General features: G+C 28.3%; 4 protein-coding genes across 9 annotated transcripts in view; 1 reads left to right on the top strand and 3 right to left on the bottom strand.

The window, feature by feature from the left end:
- The window catches only part of LOC102672241 (phospholipase A1 member A), a 15,477-nt gene extending 14,336 nt beyond the window's left edge, over window positions 1-1,141 (bottom strand). The window contains exon 1 of the mRNA XM_031508013.1: window positions 865-1,141. Coding sequence (XP_031363873.1) covers window positions 865-898 — 34 coding nt within the window. The 5' untranslated portion in view covers window positions 899-1,141. The remainder of the gene's footprint in view (window positions 1-864) is intronic.
- LOC102671256 (vesicular glutamate transporter 1) lies at window positions 608-11,395 on the bottom strand. Of its 3 annotated transcripts, XM_006610389.2 has the most exons (10): window positions 10,883-11,395; window positions 10,619-10,760; window positions 7,757-7,889; window positions 6,422-6,642; window positions 5,726-6,045; window positions 5,482-5,656; window positions 4,889-5,181; window positions 4,274-4,654; window positions 3,951-4,157; window positions 608-3,422 (listed from the first exon to the last, which is right to left on the bottom strand). In XM_006610389.2, the coding sequence occupies exons 3-10, from the start codon at window positions 7,828-7,830 to the stop codon at window positions 3,177-3,179; spliced, it is 1,917 nt and encodes a 638-aa protein (XP_006610452.1). In that variant the 5' UTR covers window positions 7,831-7,889; window positions 10,619-10,760; window positions 10,883-11,395; the 3' UTR covers window positions 608-3,176. The 3 variants fall into 3 exon arrangements, with proteins under 3 accessions (XP_006610452.1, XP_006610450.1, XP_006610451.1); XM_006610387.2 differs by lacking the exon at window positions 10,619-10,760; XM_006610388.2 differs by lacking the exon at window positions 10,883-11,395 and having other exon boundaries at window positions 10,619-10,843.
- Window positions 11,396-13,003: 1,608 nt separating this feature from the next.
- On the bottom strand, window positions 13,004-18,957 carry LOC102681971. Of its 3 annotated transcripts, XM_031508011.1 has the most exons (4): window positions 18,781-18,955; window positions 18,566-18,701; window positions 17,310-17,731; window positions 13,004-16,846 (listed from the first exon to the last, which is right to left on the bottom strand). In XM_031508011.1, exons 2-4 carry the CDS (start codon window positions 18,620-18,622, stop codon window positions 13,249-13,251), a joined length of 4,077 nt encoding a protein of 1,358 aa, XP_031363871.1. In that variant the 5' UTR covers window positions 18,623-18,701; window positions 18,781-18,955; the 3' UTR covers window positions 13,004-13,248. The 3 variants fall into 3 exon arrangements, with proteins under 3 accessions (XP_031363871.1, XP_031363872.1, XP_006610444.1); XM_031508012.1 differs by having other exon boundaries at window positions 18,698-18,957; XM_006610381.2 differs by having other exon boundaries at window positions 18,566-18,955.
- A 4,047-nt stretch (window positions 18,958-23,004) lies between these two features.
- On the top strand, window positions 23,005-25,405 carry LOC102670741. 2 transcript variants are annotated; one of them, XM_031508099.1, is made up of 5 exons: window positions 23,005-23,161; window positions 23,666-23,750; window positions 23,948-24,302; window positions 24,666-24,853; window positions 25,250-25,405. In XM_031508099.1, exons 2-5 carry the CDS (start codon window positions 23,679-23,681, stop codon window positions 25,316-25,318), a joined length of 684 nt encoding a protein of 227 aa, XP_031363959.1. In that variant the 5' UTR covers window positions 23,005-23,161; window positions 23,666-23,678; the 3' UTR covers window positions 25,319-25,405. The 2 variants fall into 2 exon arrangements, with proteins under 2 accessions (XP_031363959.1, XP_006610447.1); XM_006610384.2 differs by having other exon boundaries at window positions 24,666-24,856.
- The last annotated feature ends 197 nt before the right edge of the window (window positions 25,406-25,602 follow it).

Below are 25,602 nucleotides of genomic sequence, written 5' to 3'. Positions count from 1 at the left end.
ATATATATATATATATATATATATATATATATATATATATACTCGTATATTTATATATAATATCTCATATTATGTGCCTATAATTTTTTTAGAAAGATATCGCGCAAATTGACTAATCTCGTGAATTTTTGGGCAACGAAAAGGGGCTCTTCGAATAATGAAGGTATAGTATTTTATATACTTTTATGATTTAGTTTGACATGTATAATGAATTTTCGACCGATCGTTTTTGATGTAAATATATATCAAAGAATTACTTTTTCCAATTATTATATAATATCAAAATTATCAAACTTCTCTTATATGACACGAAATTTTACTATATATAATTATGATTATATAATTTTAGTCACGATATAATTCGAATTTAATGTATATGTTGTTTGAATATGGAATAAATTTTTATCTTATTTATATTCGATTTAACTATAATAATTTTTTAACATTTTAATTCGATTTTAATTCAATTTATAAACGATCGATCGATGTTTGTATGTTTGTATTTTTCAACGTACGATCTATATACATTTATATCGTTACGATTCACTCATAAAACAATATAATAAATTGAATATCATTTTATTCTCAACACGCATATATTTTGTTCTTTGAAATTGATGATCAAAATACCTAACAACATTCGAATTTAGTAACGAAATATATATATATTTTTTGTACGTATATTGTGTATGTGTGTAAATGCCCATGTGTGTTTGTGTAAATGCCCAAATATGAATATATGTTTGTGTAATAATATGAAATACAAACACCTAGGACAATATATTATGTATAATAACGCGACGTATTCCTAATTCTCGAACTGATGTTCGAACTTTCATGGATATACTTTCATCAAATACGTACAGTAGAACTCGATGTATCCGAACCGTGGCACCATTGTTCTAAAAAAACTCCAGGATCTCGATAGCGTCTATACACCATTTTCAAGAAACATTTCAACGTTCACAAGAAACCTCGAGTAACATACCGACATATTCACGAATTTCTAAATTGTGATAGCTAAACTGTGTAACCTCTTCAAACACAACGTTTACTGTACATCGCGCGTAAACTATCTAAACTTCAAGAGCGCATTCTAGTGGTGATTTCAATGAAAACTATGAATATCGATTATATTCGATTTAACTCGATTAATACTCGATTAATTTATCGATTTTCTTTATACTATTTTTGTATTGTGTTACGAATCTATTAATCGAGTTTCATTGAATATAGATTATATTAATTGTTCGTTGTTAAAGATAAATTGTGTATCAGTTTATTTTATACTTTGTATTTTGTGATGATTTGTTTAATAAATATATTATTCTATATTCAGAAAAATCACGAATAGATCACCATAAATACTACATTTTAATTTCAAAATATTATTATAATATGCTGTTCCATATTAATAAAATTAAAATTTTGTAGATAATATTGTGAATAATCTGTGATTCAATTTCAAATAAAGTAATGAAAAAAAATATGTTTGAAGAGGTTATCAATTTTACGGAAGATTCTCTTGTCGGTGCGCAGGATGAGAATTCACTCGAAGAGATCAGGTCCCAACAAATAGAGCCCTACAGTACTTTATATCTTAACATACTAATACTTTCATTTTATCACTTTCTTATGAATACTTTCATATACGTTTCAGATACGTTTCTGTTAGGATCCGTATTTGTGATTACATTTAAATTTGAAAGGCTTAAATAACATAACCTCATCTATGATACGAATTGTACCTGAATAAACTTATTAATGCTTTTCTCATATTTCGCCTCATAAAGAGTAGCGTTTTCGAGTAATGCATTAATTATCAGAACTCGCCAGGCCATTGTTAAAATATTGACGTTTCGATAATTAATTCGTTTTAGTTACGTTCGCTTATCATCGAGAATCGGGTTGTACTATTTCAAAATTTACGTCATAAGAGTGACGCATCATTCCACTTTTTATTTTTTTTGTTTCAATCAATATATTTTCAATATTGGTTTTTTTATTGCTATGTTTCTAAAGTTTTTCATCGTTGAATTATTTGCTATTAGTGCCAAAATAAAAAATCTAAAAAATACCTAAAAGTTTCAGCGATCGTGCTGAACATATTTTCTGTGCCATTGTTTCACCAAACCTTCTTGTTATTATTGTCATCAATTATTAAATTATTGTCTATGAAGGTTTGGCAGTTGCTTATTGTCTGCATATATGTTCATATAAATAACTTTTTCAATTCCATGAAGTTCATAAATAAATAGCAATAGCTTAAATATTTTCTTAAAAAAGATCATTATAACTTTCATTTGTTTTTATAAATTTGGCCTTTTATATCCACTTTTTTTCTTATAATTTAAATAGTGGATATTTTTAACTAATAGACCATAATAATAATTTCAAGTTTATAAAATATTTACTTTCATTTCATTTTTTGACATCATTTTTGATTTTCTATTTTTTTAAAAAATTGTTCGATTATTTCATTTGATTTTCTTGTTATTCTAATAATTTAAGTCTTTTTGTGCTGTTAAATTTCTCTTTACGTTTATTTCATTTGTATGCATCAACAGCACCATACCCTGCACTCTTAGGTATTGCAAAAAGAGAATATTTACTTAATTCAAAATATAAAGCCGACAATACTGTATCAATATAAGATAAAATCAAAAGTTAATAAGAAATTATTTCATATTCATTCAATAAGTCTCTAGTACTCCAATTTCTTAATAGTTACTTATTTTTACTTTAACTTAGAAATATAACAAAATCTATTCTAATATATTCCTTTTTATTTGTATTTTAATAATTATCTTTTGCTGAAACAATGAAAAAGATAAGCATTTCTTATAAAAAAAATTAATTCTTATAACTATATTTAATATAATTAAATATTTTAATATGTATTTAAAATTCTATCATAATATATGTTTACGTATATTTTTCTACAGCAAAAGAATTACTTATTTAATTAATTTTTAGAAAAAATAAGTAACTATTTTTTATGAACATTATAAAAATATTTCCCATTTAATCTAAAAAAAATCTTTTTTCAATAAACAACGAATAGAAAAAGTATGAAAGTACTAGACGCAATTATGAAATAAACGTAATTGATTAAAAAATTATCGATCAGCTTAAACATATTTCCTTACGTCCGTCCAATTAGTTGAAGGATGAATTTAATTCCACTGTTGATTCTGCTGTGTTACGTCGTACGCATAATCATTAATCGTTGGTGGTTGTACCAGGCTTGCGTTTATATCACTGGCGAAGGGATTCGTCGAATGGAAAGGATTATTAGTGTTGGTTTCTGTCGACCCATAACTTATCACTGGTTTCTCCTGTTGAGCATACATATTGTCTACGGGTTGTTGATCATAATTACTCCAATCATCGGTTGCTCCACCTCCCATGGATGGTTGTTTCTATGAAACGAAAAAAATATTAATTTATATAAAATATCTTACTTAACGTTTATCTTACTTTTGAAGTAAGATATTAATAATCGATTTCATGTGGAAGAAAATAATTTCTTCTGAATATTGTTAAGAATTTTACGAGATTTTGAAAATTTTCTAAAAATCAATTCGAATCATAATAAATAATAATCAAACGCAATATCGATTTGAGAATTGAAGATTCAGATATTACAATATCGATATTTCTGCCGATTCCGCCCGAACTGTTCCGATCTCTTCCGAACTTGAAATCTTGAATATTCATACATTTTTTAAATAGATATTTTTATATTTACTAGCAATGTGCATTTCAAATTTATTATTATTATATATATTATTATAAAATTTTATTATTAAAAAAATTACTTAAATCACAAGCTAAATAATTATATAACTAAATAATATCGAAATTTCGATTGTATCGATTATTGTTGTTAAATATTCATTAATTTTCACAAATAATTGTTGATAATATTAAAAAGAAATAATACATACGATAAATTCGGACTGCATAGTGTTCGGTGGTGGTGGAATAGGTGGCTTTACTTGTCCAAATTCATCCATAGCGAAATTCTTCTGTTCTTCCATATTAGGATCGGCCCAAGGTTGTAGTTCACCGGAACAGAAAATCGCATAGAATGTTACACCGAATATATGGACACATGCTGCTATAAGAAACACGTTTTTCCAACTCTGAGTATCCTGTAACGCACATAAAATTAATTATAATTAATTTTTTTTTCTAGATAATCAGTTTATAGACATTTACATCTATATGCCATATATAAAAGAATTCATATGATGATGTATATAATAACCTTTTTCTCTGTGATGTGATCTACAAAGATGGGCACCAGCAATCCCGCTATAGTACCGACTCCATTCGACATTCCCATCAAGATACTGGCGTATCTGGGTGCGATGTCCAAATGGTTCACGTTGAAACCGGAAATGGCGAAACCACTGCAGGCAACCCCAAACGCCAGCGCGATAATCGCCGCCATCCCATTTTTTTTCGTTGTTGCATGAGCCACCACCAAAAAGAAAAGAGCCTCCATACCGAAACCGCCACAATTGAAGAGCTTCCTCACATTCGTCGTCGATAATATTCCACGCTTTCGAATGTAATCGGCCAACAATCCTCCCAAAGGCACGATCATTGTCATCAATAAGTGTGGAAGCGAACCGATGACACCAGTCTAATGTGAAAATCGAACGAATACGAATAGAATTTACTTTTTATTGGTAAATAAAAAATCATAAATCAACATTAATTTATAAAATTACTTATAAAATATTATAAAAATTATAAAAATATTTACAAAATTTAAAGTAATTTATATCTTTTTTTTTTTTAGTTTTATTAGCTAAATTTTTAATTTAGCTTTAATTTAGAAATTTTGAAAAATATGAGTATTATTTGTGAAACTTACTTCAAGTAGAGCCATGCCGAAAGCTTCGTGCATGAAACGAGCTTGAAAAAGCACCAGCAGATAGAAATTCCAGGATCTGCAGAAATTAGCTACGATGATGGCGTGCACCGGCATGGAAGTCAAGAATTTCCGCCAAGGTGTCGTGGCGAATGTCGGCATGGCCATTTGGGTTTGCCCTTGGCCAAGGGAATCTTCGATGTAACGAAGCTCACGTGCCGAGATGCAAGGGTGTTTCGATGGTTTCTCGAATGCCAGCCATAACCAGAAACAGTACCAAATTAATCCACACATACCTGAAAATTCATTTGTTATTTACATACAATATTTATGACACTTTGTACAAAATTTAACTCAACAATTGCAAAAACCAAAATTTTAACGATTATAAAATATTTTTAATATTTTTAAATATTTTTCCAGGTGTATCCAGTCACAACACTATTTAATCTATTCAAAAAAATATTTAATTAAGTAAGAGAAAGAAGAAATTATTTATATTTATATTTATAATATTATTATAATTATTATAATTATTTATATTATTATAATTATTTATATTATATTTTGGAGCGGAAAGAAAAATCCTGACGTACCATAAAAGTAAAAGGACGCTGTCCAGCCGAAGATCGTGGTCAAACAACCGGAAAGCGGCATTCCTATCACCATAGCGGCGTAAGAACCGCAAAATGCCAGCGTTGCTAAACGAGATCTCTCCAACGGTGGTGCCCAATATTTCCAAATACCGTGACAAGCCGGATACGTGACACCCTGAAATGAAAGAAAAAGGATTATTCCTTTTCAAATTGTTCAGAGATTGGATGAACGCATTTTTCTTACCTCCACCAAACCTTTTATAACTTGTACAATCATGTCGACGATGGGGTCCACTTTCAGTGCGCCAGGTACCAGCAAGTTCAAGAAGGAGGATATGGCGATCGCAGCACCGAATATCTTGTTCGCGGGATACAAAGAAGCGACGAATCCTCCTGGCACTTGGGTCAGCAGATAGCCCCAGAAGAAGGACGAGTCAAGGGCGCTCTCTGTTCCAACTGTCCAGTTGAACCTGAGAGTGTGGTTGTCATTGTCTTCGGTGGCATTCTTCATGGCCATCTTGGCCATGCCCATGTTACACCTCATACCGAACGAGATTACAAATCCTGGAAAGAAGTTTACATCATTTCTTTAGATTTTGATGAAATGTGAAATATTGGAGAAAGTATTCAATTCATAATTAGTATGTGTGTCACATGTTTCATGAAAAGAAAAGAAATTTAAATTAAGGTAAAAAATTATTATTATAAATTAAATTTAATAAGAAAAAAATAATTATATATATAATGAAAAAATTTAATCATTTTCAGTAAGAAATATATATATATATAATAAGATATAATCTGATTCAAATTTTGTTATTTAAATCAAGTGAGAAATTCTGCTCTTGTTGATTTCATTATTATAAACAGATTCATCATCAAAAAATTAAATGAAGAAATGTGAATAGAGAAAGATAAGAAAATGTGTTTAAAAATTTACCTATACAAGCCAAAGTGGCGATGGTATATCTTTTCGATAGACAGGGGCATTCTGGCTTGCAGTAAGTATCGATGTGACGCAATGGGGGCCGTTCAGGTTCCGGGAGCGATTCAAACGAAGCTTGCCTACTGTATTCTCTCTCATCTTCGAATCCCTTGTTGTCTTTGCTACCCTCACGGGGCGTTTCGAATTCCTCGTAGCCAGCATTGCTTCTTCTGAACCTGAGGTCACAAATTTTGAATAAATTTTCAAATTAAATACAAAAAAAAAGAATAGGAGCATTCATAATAAAAACAATTCTTTTTCAAAAGAACAGATACTTTGGAATCTTTAATCTTTAATAAAAGATCTAAAATTTAGAAATATATGTATAATAAAATAATTAAAAGCTACAAATCAAAGAAAATTACATTACAATTACATTACATTACAATTATTATAATTTATTACAACAAAATTTGCATTAAATGAAATTTAATTCATTCTTATAAAGATTTTAATATAATTTTAACCTGAGGTCACAAATTTTGAATAAATTTTCAAATTAAATACAAAAAAAAAGAATAGGAGCATTCATAATAAAAACAATTCTTTTTCAAAAGAACAGATACTTTGGAATCTTTAATCTTTAATAAAAGATCTAAAATTTAGAAATATATGTATAATAAAATAATTAAAAGCTACAAATCAAAGAAAATTACATTACAATTACATTACATTACAATTATTACAATTTATTACAACAAAATTTGCATTAAATGAAATTTAATTCATTCTTTTAAAGATTTTAATATAATTTTAACTTGAGGTCACAAATTTTGAATAAATTTTCAAATTAAATACAAAAAAAAAGAATAGAAGCATTCATAATAAAAACAATTCTTTTTCAAAAGAACAAACAGACACTTTGGAATCTTTAATCTTTAATAAAAGATCTAAAATTTAGAAATATATATATATGTACAATTAAAAGCTACAAATCAAAGAAAATTATATTACAATTACATTACATTACAATTATTACAATTTATTACAATAAATTATTACAAAAAATTTGCATTAAATGAAATTTAATTCATTCTTTTAAAGATTTTAATATAATTTTTTGAATAGATTGAAATTCTTCTTTCACTGAAACATAGATATTCGGTTCAATAAAATTCATTAAAAGAATTGTTTATTAAATAATACGGATATTACATAACGAGGAATTGAAGAGAATCGCGTGGAGCATGTGGGTTTAATTACGCGCATAGTCAGATACAGAGGAATGGATGGCTAAATATAGCTTTAAACGATTTTTCGTGTGTTGTATAGGAGCATGCGTGACATTACCCAGCTAGTTTTTGCGATGCTTTGGACTTGATGGAATCGAAAGCCACGAGACCCGCCGCAGCGAATCCGGACATTTTCCAATTATTGGGGTTGCTCTCTGGCTGCAAATGGTCGCGTTGACAATTGGCAGCCCCTAAAGTACATAAATCTCATGAATAAATTTCATTATTAACAGGAATATTTAATAAAGGGATATCTCTCCCAAGATATGTAAGATAAAATTTTATAATTCATATTCGAGATCAAGAAGTAAATATTACAAAATTATTTTTATTTCTGATATTCAAATTTATATGTACTCTTGTATACCTATATCTTGACATTCAAAATATCATAGTTGTTACAAATTTATTATATTTTATATTATATTATATTTATATTTATATTTTTTTTATTTATATTTTAGTTATTACAAATTTATTATAAAATATTAGATATTATATAATATTATTACAAATATTATTATATAAATCAGAAGTTAAAATAATTTTCCATTTTCTCAAAACTTTTAATGCTAATTTAATTCAGTAAAAATCAAATTATTAGTATTGAAAGAATCAGAATTTAATTATAAAAAAGTATCTATACATACCTATTTTTCAATGAAACATTTTTTATCAGATTCTACATTTTATTTACACAATATCAAATTTTTATAATCATATGAAAATACTACTAAATACTTACAATTAATTTATTGTAATTTATTTTCAAAATTATTTTCTATTTTATTTGGAACAATCAAGTCATCTTTTTCACTTGTTATTTTCACAGAAATAAATGGAAGAAACGTTTAATCCTACTTCTTATAATCGTCCACGAGCAATTCAAACAATTACCACCCATTCGATATAAAATCTTTAAATTAAACGATATTAAATCTTTAAACCCTCGCATCTTCGAAACCAAGGTATACTTGTGTGAGGACGTTTCTTCTCGATATTGAGGTGCAAGGGGAGACCCCGTAGTAGGGGTGTTTGTTTGGAGTGGCAGTCTCTCCAACCCTAATCCTCGAACTCTCCAGGGAACGTCTCCAGAGGGTAGAAAAATGCGAGAAGAAACCACCTCCTCTCTCGACTCGTATTTTTCCCTTAAACTTCTCTCGTCCAAACATCGTGCGATATATCAAGAATTTCGATATGAAATATTCGAGAAATTTACATATATCGTTCAATTTTGAAAATCTAATCTTATAATAATAATAATTGAATTAAAAAAATTAGAGACAAAATAGATAAATGTGGACGAAATTAATTTTTAATTAATATTTAATTAATATTTAAATCGATTTCTTATTTTAAAAATTGATATCACTTTAATTTTTTATGTAATATTTCAAATCATTGAATTACAAATTTTAAAGGTATGTTAATTTTTTAGAATTTTAAACGCGATTTAAAATTATTCTTAATTTCCAAAGTGTGAAAATTGGAAAATTGGAAGGAAATTTTGATATTAATCGAATTTTATTTATTCTTTTGTTTGATAAAATTAATTAATTTGATAAAATTTCAGGGAAAATTCTGGTGGAATGGCAATCGACTTATATTCGAAAAATTGTTGTACTATCGACTCGATCGCAAAGAGACGTATCGCGGGACAATGGCTGACGGATATTAAAACGGCACGTGACAGACAAAAGGCAGAAAATGTACAGCACGTGTACACAACGAGCTAGGGTGGAACGAGAAAGATGGAAACGACCGATTTCGCTTAATGGACTCGTTGCACATCCTTACTAGTTTTTCCACGAATTCTCAATAATAGATGCAATCTAAAACATATCTCACTGAACACACCTTATCGATCTTGTGAAATATAATTTGAATATAGAGTTTTCGTTAATGATTATTGATTTTAAAATTGATTTAGATTCGAATCTAAATTATTCGAATTATAGTGCATATATTTTTATATATTTATTATATATATTCATGAAACTTGATTTTTCTTGAATTTCTTCTGAGATTTTAGATTAGGACAACAAAATGAACAGAACTTTATATAACAAATTTAATTAATTTAGAAAATAATTCAGATATTTTATTCATTTGATAAAATTTTTCTTAAAAAAAATTCGTCCATTTTCACATCAAACATGTCTATCAAAATAAAAATGTAGTTTCATTTTAAAATGAAAACCCGATGCACTTTCGTGACAGATCAATACGAAAAAGTCTCTGATATTTTTCCGATCCCTGACATTTACACAATCCAAATCCTTGCACAAATCTCCCTATTGCAGTCCAAAGTCACGATTCACCAATCGAATCGATCCTTTCGAATCGTTTCTACACTATCACACACGCACAATCAATTTTTACCACCAAAAAACCGCTTTCAATAGTGAACTAAATAAGATTCTCATAGATCTGACCATCACTTTTTCCATATATCGCAAAATGAAATTCCCAAATCTTCATAGAATAAACTCTTCTCAATAGAAAATTTTCTAATAGAAACAGATCACATCACGAAAATTTTTCCAAATGAAATTCATCTTCTTTTATACGAATTCCACAAAACTTTTTCAAATAATGTCTTTAGAACAAATAATTTTGCTGATTTTTTACATTACATTGGAAAAAAATTTTGAGGAAGGTGCAAAAATGATCTTATCAATTTCCTGACAGAATCACCTCATTTGTTCACACAAAAAATACATCACACAAATCTCTTCCATCATATCAAAATTCACAACTCTCTCCAAAAACACTTTTGGAACAACTCTTCAAAAACGATCCTCGAAAAATCAACAATTATATAATTAATCACACAAATTAAATTCAATAAAAACTATAATCATTTGCATAAAAAAAAAAAACCAAGTCCGTATATACATACGATTACGTTAGATCTTACCAGTTTCCTTACAGAATCACCTCACTGGTCACACTGAAAATATATTCTCCTCTTTCCAAACTTCACCTCCCCACGACTTCAGCTCTCCCCCAAAAAACACTCTTGGAATAACCAGCCCGATAAACTCTCATCACCAATGATTCTCAAAAACCAATAACGGAATAAGCGTGTTACACGTGTATTAAATTTCACATAAAAAATCAGAACGAGAAAAGAAATGAAGGTTTGTCGTGAGTTGAAAACAAGGGGCAAACCACCACTCACCAATAATTAAGTCCAGATATGATTACGAGCGGAGTAGGGTAGCAAAAGCGCGGGGTACGCGACGGAGAACGTCGACGACGTCGCCTGGCGTCGTTCACGGCGTCGGTGGGGTACCGCCAACTTGGCTTTCGATCAAGGCGCATGCGCGACCCACGGTGCCGCGACACGATTGGCCGATGGTAGGTCGACGCATCGATATCACTGGCCAATCGTCTTATCCAGCGAACCCTTTTAGATCGACCCCAGGCGGGGCTTTGTTGTACCCCGGCCAATTTTGCAACAACAAAACGTTACGCAGGAACAGAAATTCGTATATAACGGTATTAACGTTAATGTCCGCGTATCTCTGACGATCCCTCGGGCTTATTTATGCAACGTCCTGTAATTCAGCACACGGAAACTACGTGAGGGTAGTTTTTAAGGGGAAGTCGAACGAGGATGTTGGAAAATAGAAAGGTTGGTTGTGGGATGATGTTAAAAGGTGTGGGTTTAATTGAAAGAGGGATTGAAAAGATGATTTTTTTAAAAGGCTGATTTTATTTTTCTTAAAGGTGTTAAAATTTGAGATAAATATGAAATATTTGAAGTGCTTGAATGCTAGAGTGGTTGATATGTAATGAATTTTATTAAAAAATCTAAAGATATGATTTTGTATTCTTTATTAAATAAATGAAGAATAATGTTAATTAGAATTTCTTCAAAATAAACTTATTAAGATTTTTAAAATAAAATCTTTAGATATCACTTTAATTAATTTTAGAAAATGTTGAAGGAATAATTTTGTTTTAGAATTTTTCTTATTATTGCTATTATGATCTTATGATTTCTCTTATTGTAATTGAAAAATTGTTTAAAGATTATGAAATAATTTTAATTCTCTATATCTCTATGTCTTGAAAAAGCAATATACGCAAACAGTTGAAAACATAAATTATATCAAAACTTTATAACATAAATTTTTGGCTCTAAGTAAAATACTCGAGCATTTAGGTTACTCGTGAAATATGGACGGTGTAAAACTGCTTGATTCTACTGTACAGTGTTCCTAATATCCTACTTCGTCTACACGAGATTGTCCATTTCTACTGTAGTGGATTATGCAATTCTTTTATTTTAATTCTCATTCACTTCTATTTTTAAAGAAATTAAGTTAATAACTTTGTTTTTTTTTTAATAAAATTCCATTTTTTATTTTCACATGAATACATGATAACCATTTACAAAAAGAATTCAACACGTTAAAAATTATATAAATGAAATCTTTATTTGAAAGTTAGGTTAGAAATCTAATTTGTTCATTAACATATTCGTTTAAACAAAAAACTTAATAAAAAAATAAAAGGATACGAAAAATATAAGAAAAAAAATGTAAGATATCGACAGCTTAAATCTTTCACTAGCTGTTAGGAGTCGACTTGCATTGTTACAAACACAGAGTAACTGGGATGGGCACCCTCTCCCCGGTGGTTGCCAGGAAATATCGATCTGGGTAGAAGGATGGATGCTGCTTGCTCTCAATAGTTGGTCTACAATACTTTATCTTCTGTTCGGGGGGCTGGCACGCCTTAAATAACTCGAATTTCACTATCATTTTCACCATGATATGTGATAAGGCATTTGGCAGCAAATATACTCCAACAAACGATTGCTCGTATTTTATTGCCACTTTTCTCAAAATAAAATTGTTCGAATTAAAATTATTCCATTGTCATGGAAATCATGTTTGGATCAAATTTTTATTTATATTCATTTGTGATAATTTATATTAAATCATTCAATGATTATTATATTTTAACGATTGGATAGAATTAATCTATTGAGGTTAAGTTTTTTGTAATATTTATTAAAAATTATATATTAATAATAAAAATTAGTATTTTGTGAGAATATATTCTATGATACAATTTCTTTGAATATTTTTAAATTTTTGGTATATGAAAAATAATTAATTTTTCTTTTTAGTTCAATAAATTATTGTAAACGTAAATGTAAACTGAATTATTAAAACAATTTACTATATTGAAAATTTACAATATATTAAATTGAAAATAATTTTAAATATTTGAAATATGTTCTTCTAACAAACAAATCAAAGACATACAAACTATATATACAATTGAAAAAAATTGTAAAAATATTTATTCATTCTTCCCTCTAATTCATTGTAATTTGTCAAAAACAATTCCACATACAGCACTATTTCTCTTCTACATTTCCAAAAAAACTATATTACATCAACATACCTAAAAAAAGGCACATCTTAAACAAAAATCTTAAACAATAAAATAACAATAATATAAAATTATTTATCGATCAAAATCAATTCATCGATCCATCGATTAAATCGACTTTCCCCCTCTCCTTTGTTACACGGAAGTTGAACTTTCACAAACGTCATCCGGTTGCAATCTTTTCATCAAACAATTCTTTACGCTTCTGCAAAGTGTCACGTATTGCAACAATTTTAACCTAAAATCTGCGTCGAGCTCGCTAATCAATCTCTCGTAATCGTTGAGAAAAATCGTGAGATTATTATCCTCTTTTTGCTTTCTCTCGAGTTTGTACAAACGTTTCTCAAAAGATCTCATTTTATCAGAGCAAGTTCTATTCTCCGTTTTCGTTTCATTTCGAACAGAATTACGTTCACAGTTTTTTCTAGAATAACTTCTTATTGATCTCGAATCGATGAAAAAATCTTTCTTTAATTCACAATTATTCGCCACGTTTCTGTTATCCCTCCTCAACACGAAATTTTTTTCACGAAGAAAGCTTCGATTTATAAAATGATCACCCTGGTCTTCAAAGAAAACCACTCTGGTCGAATTCAAAGACACAACACTTGAACGATCATCCTTCAAGCTTCTACTTTTTAACGAATAACTATCCAATTTTCTAATTTTCGATTTCTCTTTATTCAAATCCCGCGCGTCGATCGATAATTTTTTCGAATCACATTTCTGAGATTTCAAAACATCCGCCATCTTGATTCTCTTGAATATATCGTTATTCTGGATCATTTTTTGACATTTTGTTTTGATCGTATCACCAATCACATTTTTATTCTTGTTTAACGATTTTCCCTCCGAGAACGTTTTCACTGTTGCCCGATCACCAGTTTCGCATCGACTTTTGGCCCTAAAAGGACAACGAATCGGAGATCTACCTGGACAAGGTTTGTAGATAACACGCTCCCCGTTCAATTTTCCACTCGATATACTGACCAAGTATTTGTCGGTTCTCAGAAATGTCTTCGACGTGCATGTTCCCTTATCACGTTCCTCAAGAAGCAATTTTCGCAATTTCTTGCGTATCAGGTATTTGATACGATCGATGGCTGGAAACGAGCTACACAGATTGTTTGGGATCACGGATCCTCGACGACTCTTGTGTCGTGCAACGACTCGAACGCCATCTGCCCCTCTCGATTTGCATTTCGAATCGGGCTTTACGTATCTCACTCGACGAAAGTTTTTCGCAGGGCATGAGGAATTATCGCACGTTGTGTAATGTATCAATTTTTGACGACACGGTGGAGTCGATTTTCTGCAAGGCGATTTGAATTTCCCGCGCGTTTCTTGATCCCTCGTCTCGAAATTTTCACTCAAACTTTCCTCATCGGATGTAGAAGAGAAATTCGTCACATTGAAATCTTTACAGAACATAAATATGGATTCGGGGACAGGAGGATCTGAAATTTTTTCGCTAGTAAATTGTTTAGACATGTTTTGTTCGCAATTTGGACATGATCGTGGCGAATCTGTTGCGTTGCTGTTGATAGTATTGTAACATCGATCGGGAGATGAAGAAATGATCGAACTAGTTTGAAATTTGCAATATTGAAGATTCGAAGATTTTAAATTATTCGATATATTTTCTGTTCCAATTAAGTTTGATGTCTCTTGAACTTTTGAATCAAGAATCGTTTCGTTCGTGCAAAATTTGTTCGTTTCACTAATTTCTTCGTCGGAGGGGCTTGAAAGAGCCTTGCCGCAACAAGAACACTTGGTCGAGTTCGAATGGACGAATGAAATAGAATCCACGCTATATTTTTCCTCCAAATTTTTCTTCTTTTCCAAGGTATTCACTTCTCGTTTGCACGTATCTTCTACCTGACAAATATTTTTGTTTAATTCAAAATTATACTTTACAACACCTTCTGATAAAATATTCATTTCTTGTTTTATGCAATTTTCCATTTGAGGAGTATTATTCCTTAATTCACAAGTACATATTTCATTGTCCATTGAAATGTCTTTTTTCATTATTGAACAAGAAGTATCCTTCAAGTATTCTTCGCATTCCTTCGTGTGTGAACATTCCAGTTTTTGCATTTCCACAACATTTTCTTCTAGATGACATTCTTTATAATCTTTTTTTAAACTTTCTATCTTTTCATTAGTCACGCACAAATCTTTCTGTTCACGTTGATTTAGATTATCAGATGAGAAAAATTCGTTATTCGAAAAACATTTTTCAGTGTCGCGGACTTTACTCATCGATTGATCTTCTTTAAGAACATTCTCCTTCAAGCTATCAGACGAATAATCATACTCGCACAATGTCAATTCATTCTCGGTACCTATCATGACAAATTCACGTATCTCGCTCTTTTCAAATGTAAAACTCTTTTCATCCACAATTTCTTCGCTCTTATATCCCTCCATTATCGTCTCTTCTTTCTCTTCATTCAAAAACGATTCAGACTTGTCACTAATTTCATCATCATGTTCCTCACCTTTTTCAGCATCAACCTCAAAATAAACTTTCGCCTTTCCACGGTTCTTCTTCGGGCTTATCGCATTCTTGGAAGAAAGTACAAATTCCATCTTCTTCGGCCCCTCTCTCGACCACACGAAGTTAACCTCTTTCTCCTCTTCTTTCTCCTTTTCAATCTTCGATACAGATGATTCCATACTTATAGAACTGTCGTTCGAGCAAAAAGAATAGAAAGTAGTTTTTCGCTCCTCCAATTCTTTGCAACATTCTATCTTCACCTCCTCATTGCATACAGGATCGATTGGGATCTCCATCGATTTTCGCGGCTCTCCGTATTTCTCGCAGCTCTCTACGTCCTTGTTGTCCTTGTTGTGACACGAATCACGTTTGTGAACGTTAGTACAAGTCGGTATTCTGGCTAGAAACCATCGAGACTTGGTGATGTTGCCGTTTTTACACACCAGATTCAAATCGAGGCGGCCATGTTTAATCTCGCAGTTCAAGCGAAAGTGCTTGATCATCGAGTCGTCGAACTTCTTCAGGATGTCGTTTATGCACGAGCAAGCATTGCTCACGTCCTTCTCGAATCTTTTCCTTAACAAAATCAAACAAGAGTCCAACAAGAACGGATCCGTCTCGAATAGTCGAACGATCAGCTGATTCGATTTGCAGGGAAGCGAGAGATTGGATACGTTTGGCATATCTCGAGTCGTGCATCGATCGGTACTCATTGTTTTGTATATGTAAATTTTTAATTTTGAATTTTTGGGGAATATATTTTGGTCGCAACATACCATATTTGATTCTTGTATACTTATTCTTCTTGGATAGGATTTAGAGCAAATAGAAGCGTCGCAGGGTTTGATTAATTCGCATTGATTCGTTGTGAAAATGAAGTTCAAATTCGTTTGGCTGGTTTGAGTGTGTACGCATTTTGTGTCATAGTCACATTTGATTTTTATCGTGTCTTGTGTTTCCATGCAACAATTGTTCGAAGTTGTTGTTGGAATTTGATTCTGTAGATTTAATTGGAAGACGAATTCGAGTTCTTGTTTTTTGATTTCGGCTTGACATGTTGATGCCTCGATTTCTTGGTTGTTAATTCGATCATAGGAGGCTCCACAAGTGAAATAAGATGATGGCTCCTGCGAGATCGAACCGACCTCGACGTCCAAGTCGCTGTTCGAACTCTCTCCATTGTTTTCGTGGATTTTTCGATTAGTTTTTGGATCTATGTGGATTGGTGTTCTACAAAATGAAATTAGAATTCATAATTATTTGATTTATCTTTAATTTATCTAAACATTTATCTAATATTTATAAATTTTTGTAAGTAACAATCATGATATACCACCGAATTTTAATATAAATAATATATCTGAACAATTAGTTTTTATTTTTGTCTCAAATTATTCAGAGAAAGTATTATTCAGAGATTAATTTTAATCACATTTTACAATCATACTCATTAAACATTTCCAAACGTTCATTTTATAATTTCAAAAAAATCCATTTTGTTTAAAGACAAAGTATATAAGTACTATTGAATTGTATTTAAAATCATATTCAAACATTTTCCAATCCTATATGCTGTTTTATACTCACTAGTACAAATAACAATTTAACAATTTCAATAAAAATTAGTATTCTGCATAAAAAATGATCAATATTCGAGAAGAAATATCATCAGATAAAGAATATGCACACTCACGAGCAATCTTGGCACAACCAATAATCTTTCTCGGTGATAAACCTCCAAACGTTCATGCATTGTAAGGAATTATGCTTAGTGGCCAAAGAATCGGAATCTATTTTATTCGGCCCATTATCAAGAATCGGATCCGCAAATTGTGTCACCAGGCTATCCTTCACCATACACTCGATGTGCTTAATCACTTCCTGTTTCACAATTGTGTCTTTGCAAGAAACATCGTTAGCCCAAATGGCGACCATGTCCAAGAATTTCTTCACTCGTGGAAATTGTTTCGCGTAATGCGAATTCGGCTTACACACGAACTCGTCAAGGATCGAGCGAATTCTGTTTTCCCAGCTGGAGCCCAGAAGTGGCTTGATATTATCGAGATATGGGCCGATGTAATTGAGGCCTCCATTGTTGGGGATGCAAGATGGATCCTAGATGTTGAGGAATGATGATTAATTTTCATATGCATTCATTATTTTAAAATTTAAATAATAATTTATTTAAATATATATTCAAAGAATTGATTAATTAATTTCGATACTTTTGAAATAAATAGATGTATTTTTAAAATTTAAAATAAGATAAAGTAAAATAGATTAGATTTATATTTGAATTAAGTTTAGAATAAATGTAAATTAGATTAATTTGATGAAATTGAGAACTCCATTATTGAAGATGGATCTTAAGTGTTAAAAAACAAAAATTATTAATTTTCATTCATTACTTAAAATTTGGACAATACTTTATGAAGAACTAATTAATTGAGAATTTATGAAGAATTAATTTCAATGCTTTTGAAATAAATAAATTATCGTGTTTCTTATTTAGAATAGATTAAGATATATTATATTAAGTTGGATTATGTTTAAATCAAGTTTGGAGTAAATATAAATTAGGTTAGGAGACTTAAGCGGAGTTTGATGAAATTGAGAATTCCATTGTTACGGATGCAAGAAGAAATACTGAAAAACGTGAATAACTTTAATGATTTACAAGGAACTATATAAATAATTTCGATGTTTTTTAAATAACTTATATTTTTCAGAACTTATATTTTTTAGAATACGTTAAGATAGATTAGATTAGATTGAATTATGTTTGAATTAAGTTTGAAATAAATATAGGTTAGATTTGAATAATGATTTGGATACGTATTATTTGTTTTAATTAAATCCTTCAGATTGAGGAAAATATTTCAAGAGTATTGAAATAAACGAAGAGAGAAAAAGAAAAGGAATTAATGAAAAATGATATTTTCACATTACCACAAATGTTGGATGAACTTTACACCGTGCATGCGTGATTCCTTCACACGAACACATGTAGCATTTAATTAGTTTTCACATGATCTAGGAGTTTCGATTTCGATTTGTTTGTAAAAGATACATTTTACATACTTGTAATATAAAAACTGAAATTACTAGGTGTTTTACTTGAAGTTGATTAATTATACAGATTTTTAGACATGAAAATATTTTGTCTTCAAACTTCAGTCATGATCTATATTATTTTCTGTCATTTTATTCTAATGTTGATATCATTTTTACAAAGTATATCAATAAAATTTTATATATATAAGATATCATTTTTATAAGATTGTGCAGATTGTTTAAACTTCATAGGTCCAAATTTTTTTGATCAAATATTAAGAAGATCTAAAAATCTAAAACAGAAAAAGGTAACAAAAAGTGAAAAAAGAGAAAAAATAAATAATATAAGAAAATTAAAATAAATACAATTAAAAAAAAATTTCACAAATCATATAATCCAATTCTAAGTCATTCTAAATCAAATCCTAAATACAAAAAGACAAAGAAATAGGTCAGAGTCAAGGTAGAGCATTCCACAGGCGCCAATAAGTGCATGGGAGGATGTAGTCCAAAACGAAGAAATCCAACCCACATAAAATGGACTTGAGTCCAAAACGAAAAGAGGACAAAGGAGAAGGAGGCTAAGGAAACGAGACAAGGACAGAGATTTTGTATTCCCAGGTTCTAGGGTGAGACGGTTATAGCCCATTCACATAGTGGCTCCGCGGAGATCAATACTCGTGACGGCGAGACATAGCGTAACAACCTTACACCACCTATCCAGAAGAAAATATCATATATTAGAAAAATAAAAAAAGTTCTGATTTATTAAAATAGGATCGTCATTATGAAATTTAAAATGAGAAAAAATATGGTCAATTGAGAAATCTTGATTTTGCTATACACCCGATAGAAAATATAGTGATTTCAAACAGATAATTGATTTTACTATACATCTAATAGAAAAGATCTTGGCTAATTAGAATATGGATCATCATTGTAAAATTTGAAATGAGAAAAAATATGATTTCAAATAATTAATTAATGAATCTTTTATCCGGTAAACCCCGTAGGAAATATGTTGAAAGTATGTTAATTGGTTTTATTTAAAAAAAAAAAATTTTGGTTTATTATAAAAGATAAATAATTACTATGAAATCTAAAAAATAAGAAAAAATACGGTGACTTCAAATAGTCGATTAAAAATTTTTCATCGTGTATCTAGTGTTTCTTTTATACGCTATGAAATTTATTCTCTCCATATTTTCTTTGTGAAATACACATACACTATAAAGTGCTAAACACATTCTCCATTGATTAATATTTTTCTATTTTTTTTAATATAAATCTATGTGCTGATAAATGATTTATGTTTTATTTATGAATGAAGAGATTCAAGAAAAAAGTATTACAAATGAAACAATTATGAAAAATTTAATGATGATAAAAATGATATGAGCTAAAGTATATTATCATTATGTAACTAATTTATTCAAAAAATTAAAATTTTTACTTACATTGTTTTCTTTTGTGATATTAAACTAGTATGATGTTAATATTTAATAATGAATTAAAGAATATTTATGAGATTAGAAGGAAGAGATTTGACTATTAGTGACTTGACAAAATTTATGGATAAGAACTTCAGTAAAAAGTTGGATGAAACAGAGTTCGAGATATTGAGGTTAGTAATATGTGGTTTCGGAAGCCAAAAATTAATAAAGCGTTTTGGATTATAAATAATAAATTCTTTAGCAAAATATATAAAATTATATTTATATAAAATTATGTATTTATAAAATGTAGAAATTAAAAACAGATTAACTTGGTAATTACGAACAAAATATTCCACATAATATAATTCATAAGACGCCACAATATAATTCATATTTCGCGACACAATACTATATAATACATAAACTCACGAATCTGAATTCACTAAACTGAAGTTAGGATTAATTCCAACTCTCTTTCTAATGAACAAATTCACGAGATACTTTATCGATGGCGTACCACTTATATTTGTCGTATCGTAGAATATTTTGACTATAATATTATTAATAATACGTAATATATAATTTCATTATATTGCAAAATATTTCGTAGTATTAAATATATAGTATAAATTGTATTGTGTTATGAAATATCTCTTTTATGATTTTATAATACTGTATCGTGAAATATTTTGTTTATGATAAATGAATGATATTGAGTTATGAAATATATAATAATATATTGTGCTATATAGAATATTTTTTAAATTCATTAATTACGAAGTAGTTATCTTCTATATGCTCAGGTAACTAAAATTTAAAAACTTTCAAAAAATCAATCAATTTCAAAATCGATCAATTTCAGTTCTAAATTTTTCATATATTATATTGCAATTATTATTAAAACACAATTTAAAAAATAAAATATATATAACTATTACTAAAATAATACGTAAATTATACGTAATAAATGTATTTTCATGATAAAGAACTTTTATTATAGACGAGTATGTAGATATTATAGATGTCATGAATAATAATATTCCTAACCTAAAATCGAAATGACGAGTCAATCATAAATTAATGAATTTCTCGAACGTTTTAGTCATTTAACTGCCGATAACATGTCCATTGACGTAAGTGACGAACCCTATGCATTTTAACCCATCAATATAAGTACATTTAGAACGATATGGAACCATTCAATATCAAATCTCACATTGAAAAGCATTTCTTCATTTTTGTAAATTAAAAAACATTCATATATATTTTTTTGTTAATCTTTAAAAATACAATCATTGGAAATTGATTTATGTAATTTTTTTAAATTAACTTTTTTCAAATTTAATAAATAAAAAATAATAAACATGCAATTTATTTATTATTCAATGACATAAATAATAGTAAGTTTGTCAAATGAGAAAAGTTAAACGGATGAATAACTAGATATGAGATAAGCGCATAATCGGATAATATTTCCTTTATTTTCTTTATCCCTTTAGAGAAAGATAATCATCTGTTTCTTATACTTTTTTTTTATTATAATTTTAATATTTTTTCGATCTGATATTTTATTAATAAAAATTAATGGAATAAATAAGTTATTAAATAATTTATTAATTAATTTAGTTTATGTATAAAGGATTTATAAATTATCATTTAACTAAAAAATTATCGTTTAACTATAAAAATATAAAAAAAATATATTAATATATTTTATTAGTTAACTAGAAAATTATTGTCTCAATTTCTATAACTTGTATATATTTTACTTATCTATTTTATGTGTACATTAATATCATCATCAAATGTCAAAAAAATAAATTTTAAATTTAAATTAAGAATTTTTTTTTAAAAGTTTTAAAAAATTGACTAATAATAAAACTAGCGATTAATTAAACTAACTAAATCTACAAATCAAATCAATTTATTCCTAGATTTTATACGAAGGCAAACACAATTGTGGCTCACTCGGTAACCATAACGCAAGGATTTTCGAGAGAACAAAGTGTCCCTTGCGCGAGAACATGATTCAATAAAGAGAGTAATTTTCGTCGGTGGACGGAAACACGGTAGCAATTTGATTTCAGAAATTGAGTTGGAAGTATGCAAAGCGAGACAATTATTAATGGAAGTTTATATACGACCATAATGAATGCCAAGGGTCTTTTGATCTTTCGAGCTTTCGGATGTCGTTTCATTTCGTGTTTTAGTCTTTCCATTGACGCGATGCTCTCTCAATAAAAACGTTGCTTTGTGTCAAACAATGATTTCTATATCAGCAATGACGATGTACATTTTGACAGATTTTTCATTAATATTTTTTCGGAACTTTTTTCAAAATAAATATTATTTTAAAAATAATATCTGTTTTAACTATTTTATTTTACATTTAAATCACAAATTATCCTATTATGTATTTATTATTTAAAGTCGAATTCGATGTAAATAAAATATTTGTTTTTTCTTTAATCAAAACACAATAAATATCAAAAATGATTATATTCTAATTTTTATTTTTTATTGCTTAAATATTGAAATTAATTTTAAATTAAATTTTTCATATATTGTATTTTATATGATTTCGATATATTTCGATTTCGATATATAATAATTTTAAAGTTGACCTAATTTAATGTATTATTTTCTTAATAATAATATTATCAAAAAAACATGCATTTCATATTTATAAAATCTTCCAAAATAATATGATTTGAAAAAATAAGAATATTTCCATATATATCTATTTTAAAAATGTATTTCCTCCTATCCTGCCAGATACTCATCCTTTAATCGCAAAAATGACGTCATGAGGTTCAGTCGACCTTTGCTCGTAACTCGGTTTTACGAATGTGGGTTGTAAGAGAGGATTGTAGGCGGTATGGTGGTCGAATGTGAAAATGGAAGGGAGAAAAGCAGCGCGGAAAATATGGATCAATATTTCATGCGAGCACAGCGCCGCTTCTGTTGGAAGAAAACCCAACCCATACACTTCACCATTCACGAAACTCGAGGATCGCTTCATCAGTACATTATTGCGATTATTACACTATTTTTGGTAAGTTCCATTTGATTATTTTATTTTGATGTATATATATTGGTTTTTTTAATTTTTTTGTATTTTTACATATTCAAAGATTTTTTGAAATAGTTCAAATGGAAATTCGATTTGAAAATTGTAATAAAAAAATTACGCGAATAGTTATTGGCCTCAAATAAGAATCGATAATCTAATGATATTTACATTGTTGTTTTTTGTATATATTTTTATATATTAGTATATAAATTTTTCAGTGAGATTTTTTAAATAAAATTAATTTTTGTAATTTTTATGAAGAACAAAATATTTAAAAAATTATTGTTATTATATAATGATATATGTAATGATTTTCTTTCTTTTGTAGATTGTTATTATTTAATATATATACTTAATAAATGAAAAAAAGAATTTATTTAAAATTAATCTAATTGATTTCGGTTTAATTAATCGCGATGTAAACAATTAATTATAATAAAAATATAATATTGATTATATTATAAATCATTAATTTAATTATTTTAGATTACTCAAAACCATGTATTGGATTTTGTTTTTCTCTGTGGCTGTTGCTGTTCAAGCATCAGTATATTTGCCTCCACCTCTTAAGGTAACATATTATTTTTAATTCTATTTAGTTTCAATATATTTTACATATTAAAATCTTTTCAATTTATTGTTAATGAAAAATTTTTTTAATGAAAGTTTTCATGTACAATTGTTAATATTATTATATATATTCAACAATATTTTTATAGTGAATTTTAAACGAAATTAATTTACTAATTTATATAATTTTAATTTCAGGAAGAACAATTATTGACCGATACTCTTCTCCGAGAATTAATCAATCAAATGGGAAATGAACTTATCGATACAGCAGATTCCTATCTGGAATATCAGGATAAACCGAAAGAAATTCCTCTTGAGCTACCTGCTGATTACGATAGTATGGATACTTTGAATCCTAATCCCAGTATTCGCGATCAAGAATATTTGCAACATAGCTCATTGTGGAGTCATCAACATATTACCAATAATGACAAAGTGAATGATAGACAAAGAATCAAACCTGGAAGTGTGAAAAATATCAAGAATGAAAAAGAGAATGCTTTACCTGCATATTGTACACCACCGAATCCTTGTCCAGTTGGATATACCAGTAAGTGATTTAACATTTTAAAATTATGATTGATATCTATTTTACACATATGTATTTTCTTTTATACTTTTCTAAATCTTTTTTATTGTAAAATACTTTAATAAAAATTTTTAATCTTTATACAATGATTAATAATAATTTTATACAATGATAAATAATAATTTTTTTATATTTTAATTAAAATTTAATAAACTATCCATATTAACTTTTTAAGAAACCAATTCTCATTATTGAAAAATAATTTTTTTAAATCTATTTTTTTTTTTTTTAAATTTTTTAATATTCTATTTTAATAAAACTTTTTTTTAATAATAAACTGTTAAATCAGTAACAAAATTTAATCATATTATGATTATTGTATAGGTAAAAACAATTGTATCGTAAACTTCGAAAATACAGCAGCATTCAGTCGAGATTACCAAAGTGCACAAGATTGTATGTGCGATACGGAACATATGTTGGATTGTTCAGTTGATTCTACAAACAGCAACAATCTTCCAAATATGCATATTTCAAACTCCAATTTCAATCAAATCGTGGATCAATTTCAAGTTGTAAGAAATATATTCATATTTTTTTAAAAATTGAATTATCAACTTATTAAATCGTTATCCTATTAAATCGTTAATTCTATTATTCTATCAATTTTTATTTTCTTTAATCTAATGCCTCCGTTACCGATATCTTGAATACAAGAAGAATAAAAAATCTTTATTACTTTTTTTATTCTTAAAAATTAAAAATTTAATTTAAAGATTTAAGGTATAATTTATGATATACTATAATAAAAGCAACATGAAAATAATATATTTTTAACTTTTTAAAATTGAAACTTAAAATTTTTTATTTGAATTTTTTAATTTGTAATATGTAATTTTTTGCTTTAAATTTTTTAATTCTAAATTATATATCAATGTAAGTAATAAATTTTCATTATATTATTTCAGGAAGAAAATCCATTTTTCCGGGGTGAAAAATTGCCGATTGCGGCGAAGAAAGGTTTAAATGTCTATTAAATTGATATTAATTAACAAAATTAAATATCTGACATATCTTATGAAAAGATGTTAAGATAACAAAGATTGCAAAACATTTAATATATCTAAAAACATCTACAATCCAATATAATTCCAATAATACAATAAAAGAACAAGAAAAAAAAATACAAAAAATAAATAAATTTGTTAGAAAAGATTTTTCATAATCTGAAATCCTGGTGCTAAATAAGGATACAAATATTTTTAAATATCTTAATGCTACTTTTAATGCAAAATAGTAATTTAAAATCAATGTATGTTAT

Source organism: Apis dorsata, unplaced genomic scaffold (assembly GCF_000469605.1).
Source record: "Apis dorsata unplaced genomic scaffold, Apis dorsata 1.3 scaffold_74, whole genome shotgun sequence".
NCBI lineage: Eukaryota > Metazoa > Arthropoda > Insecta > Hymenoptera > Apidae > Apis > Apis dorsata.
The sequence above is the reverse complement of the archived record's forward strand: the minus strand, read 5'-3'. Positions and strand labels throughout refer to the sequence as shown.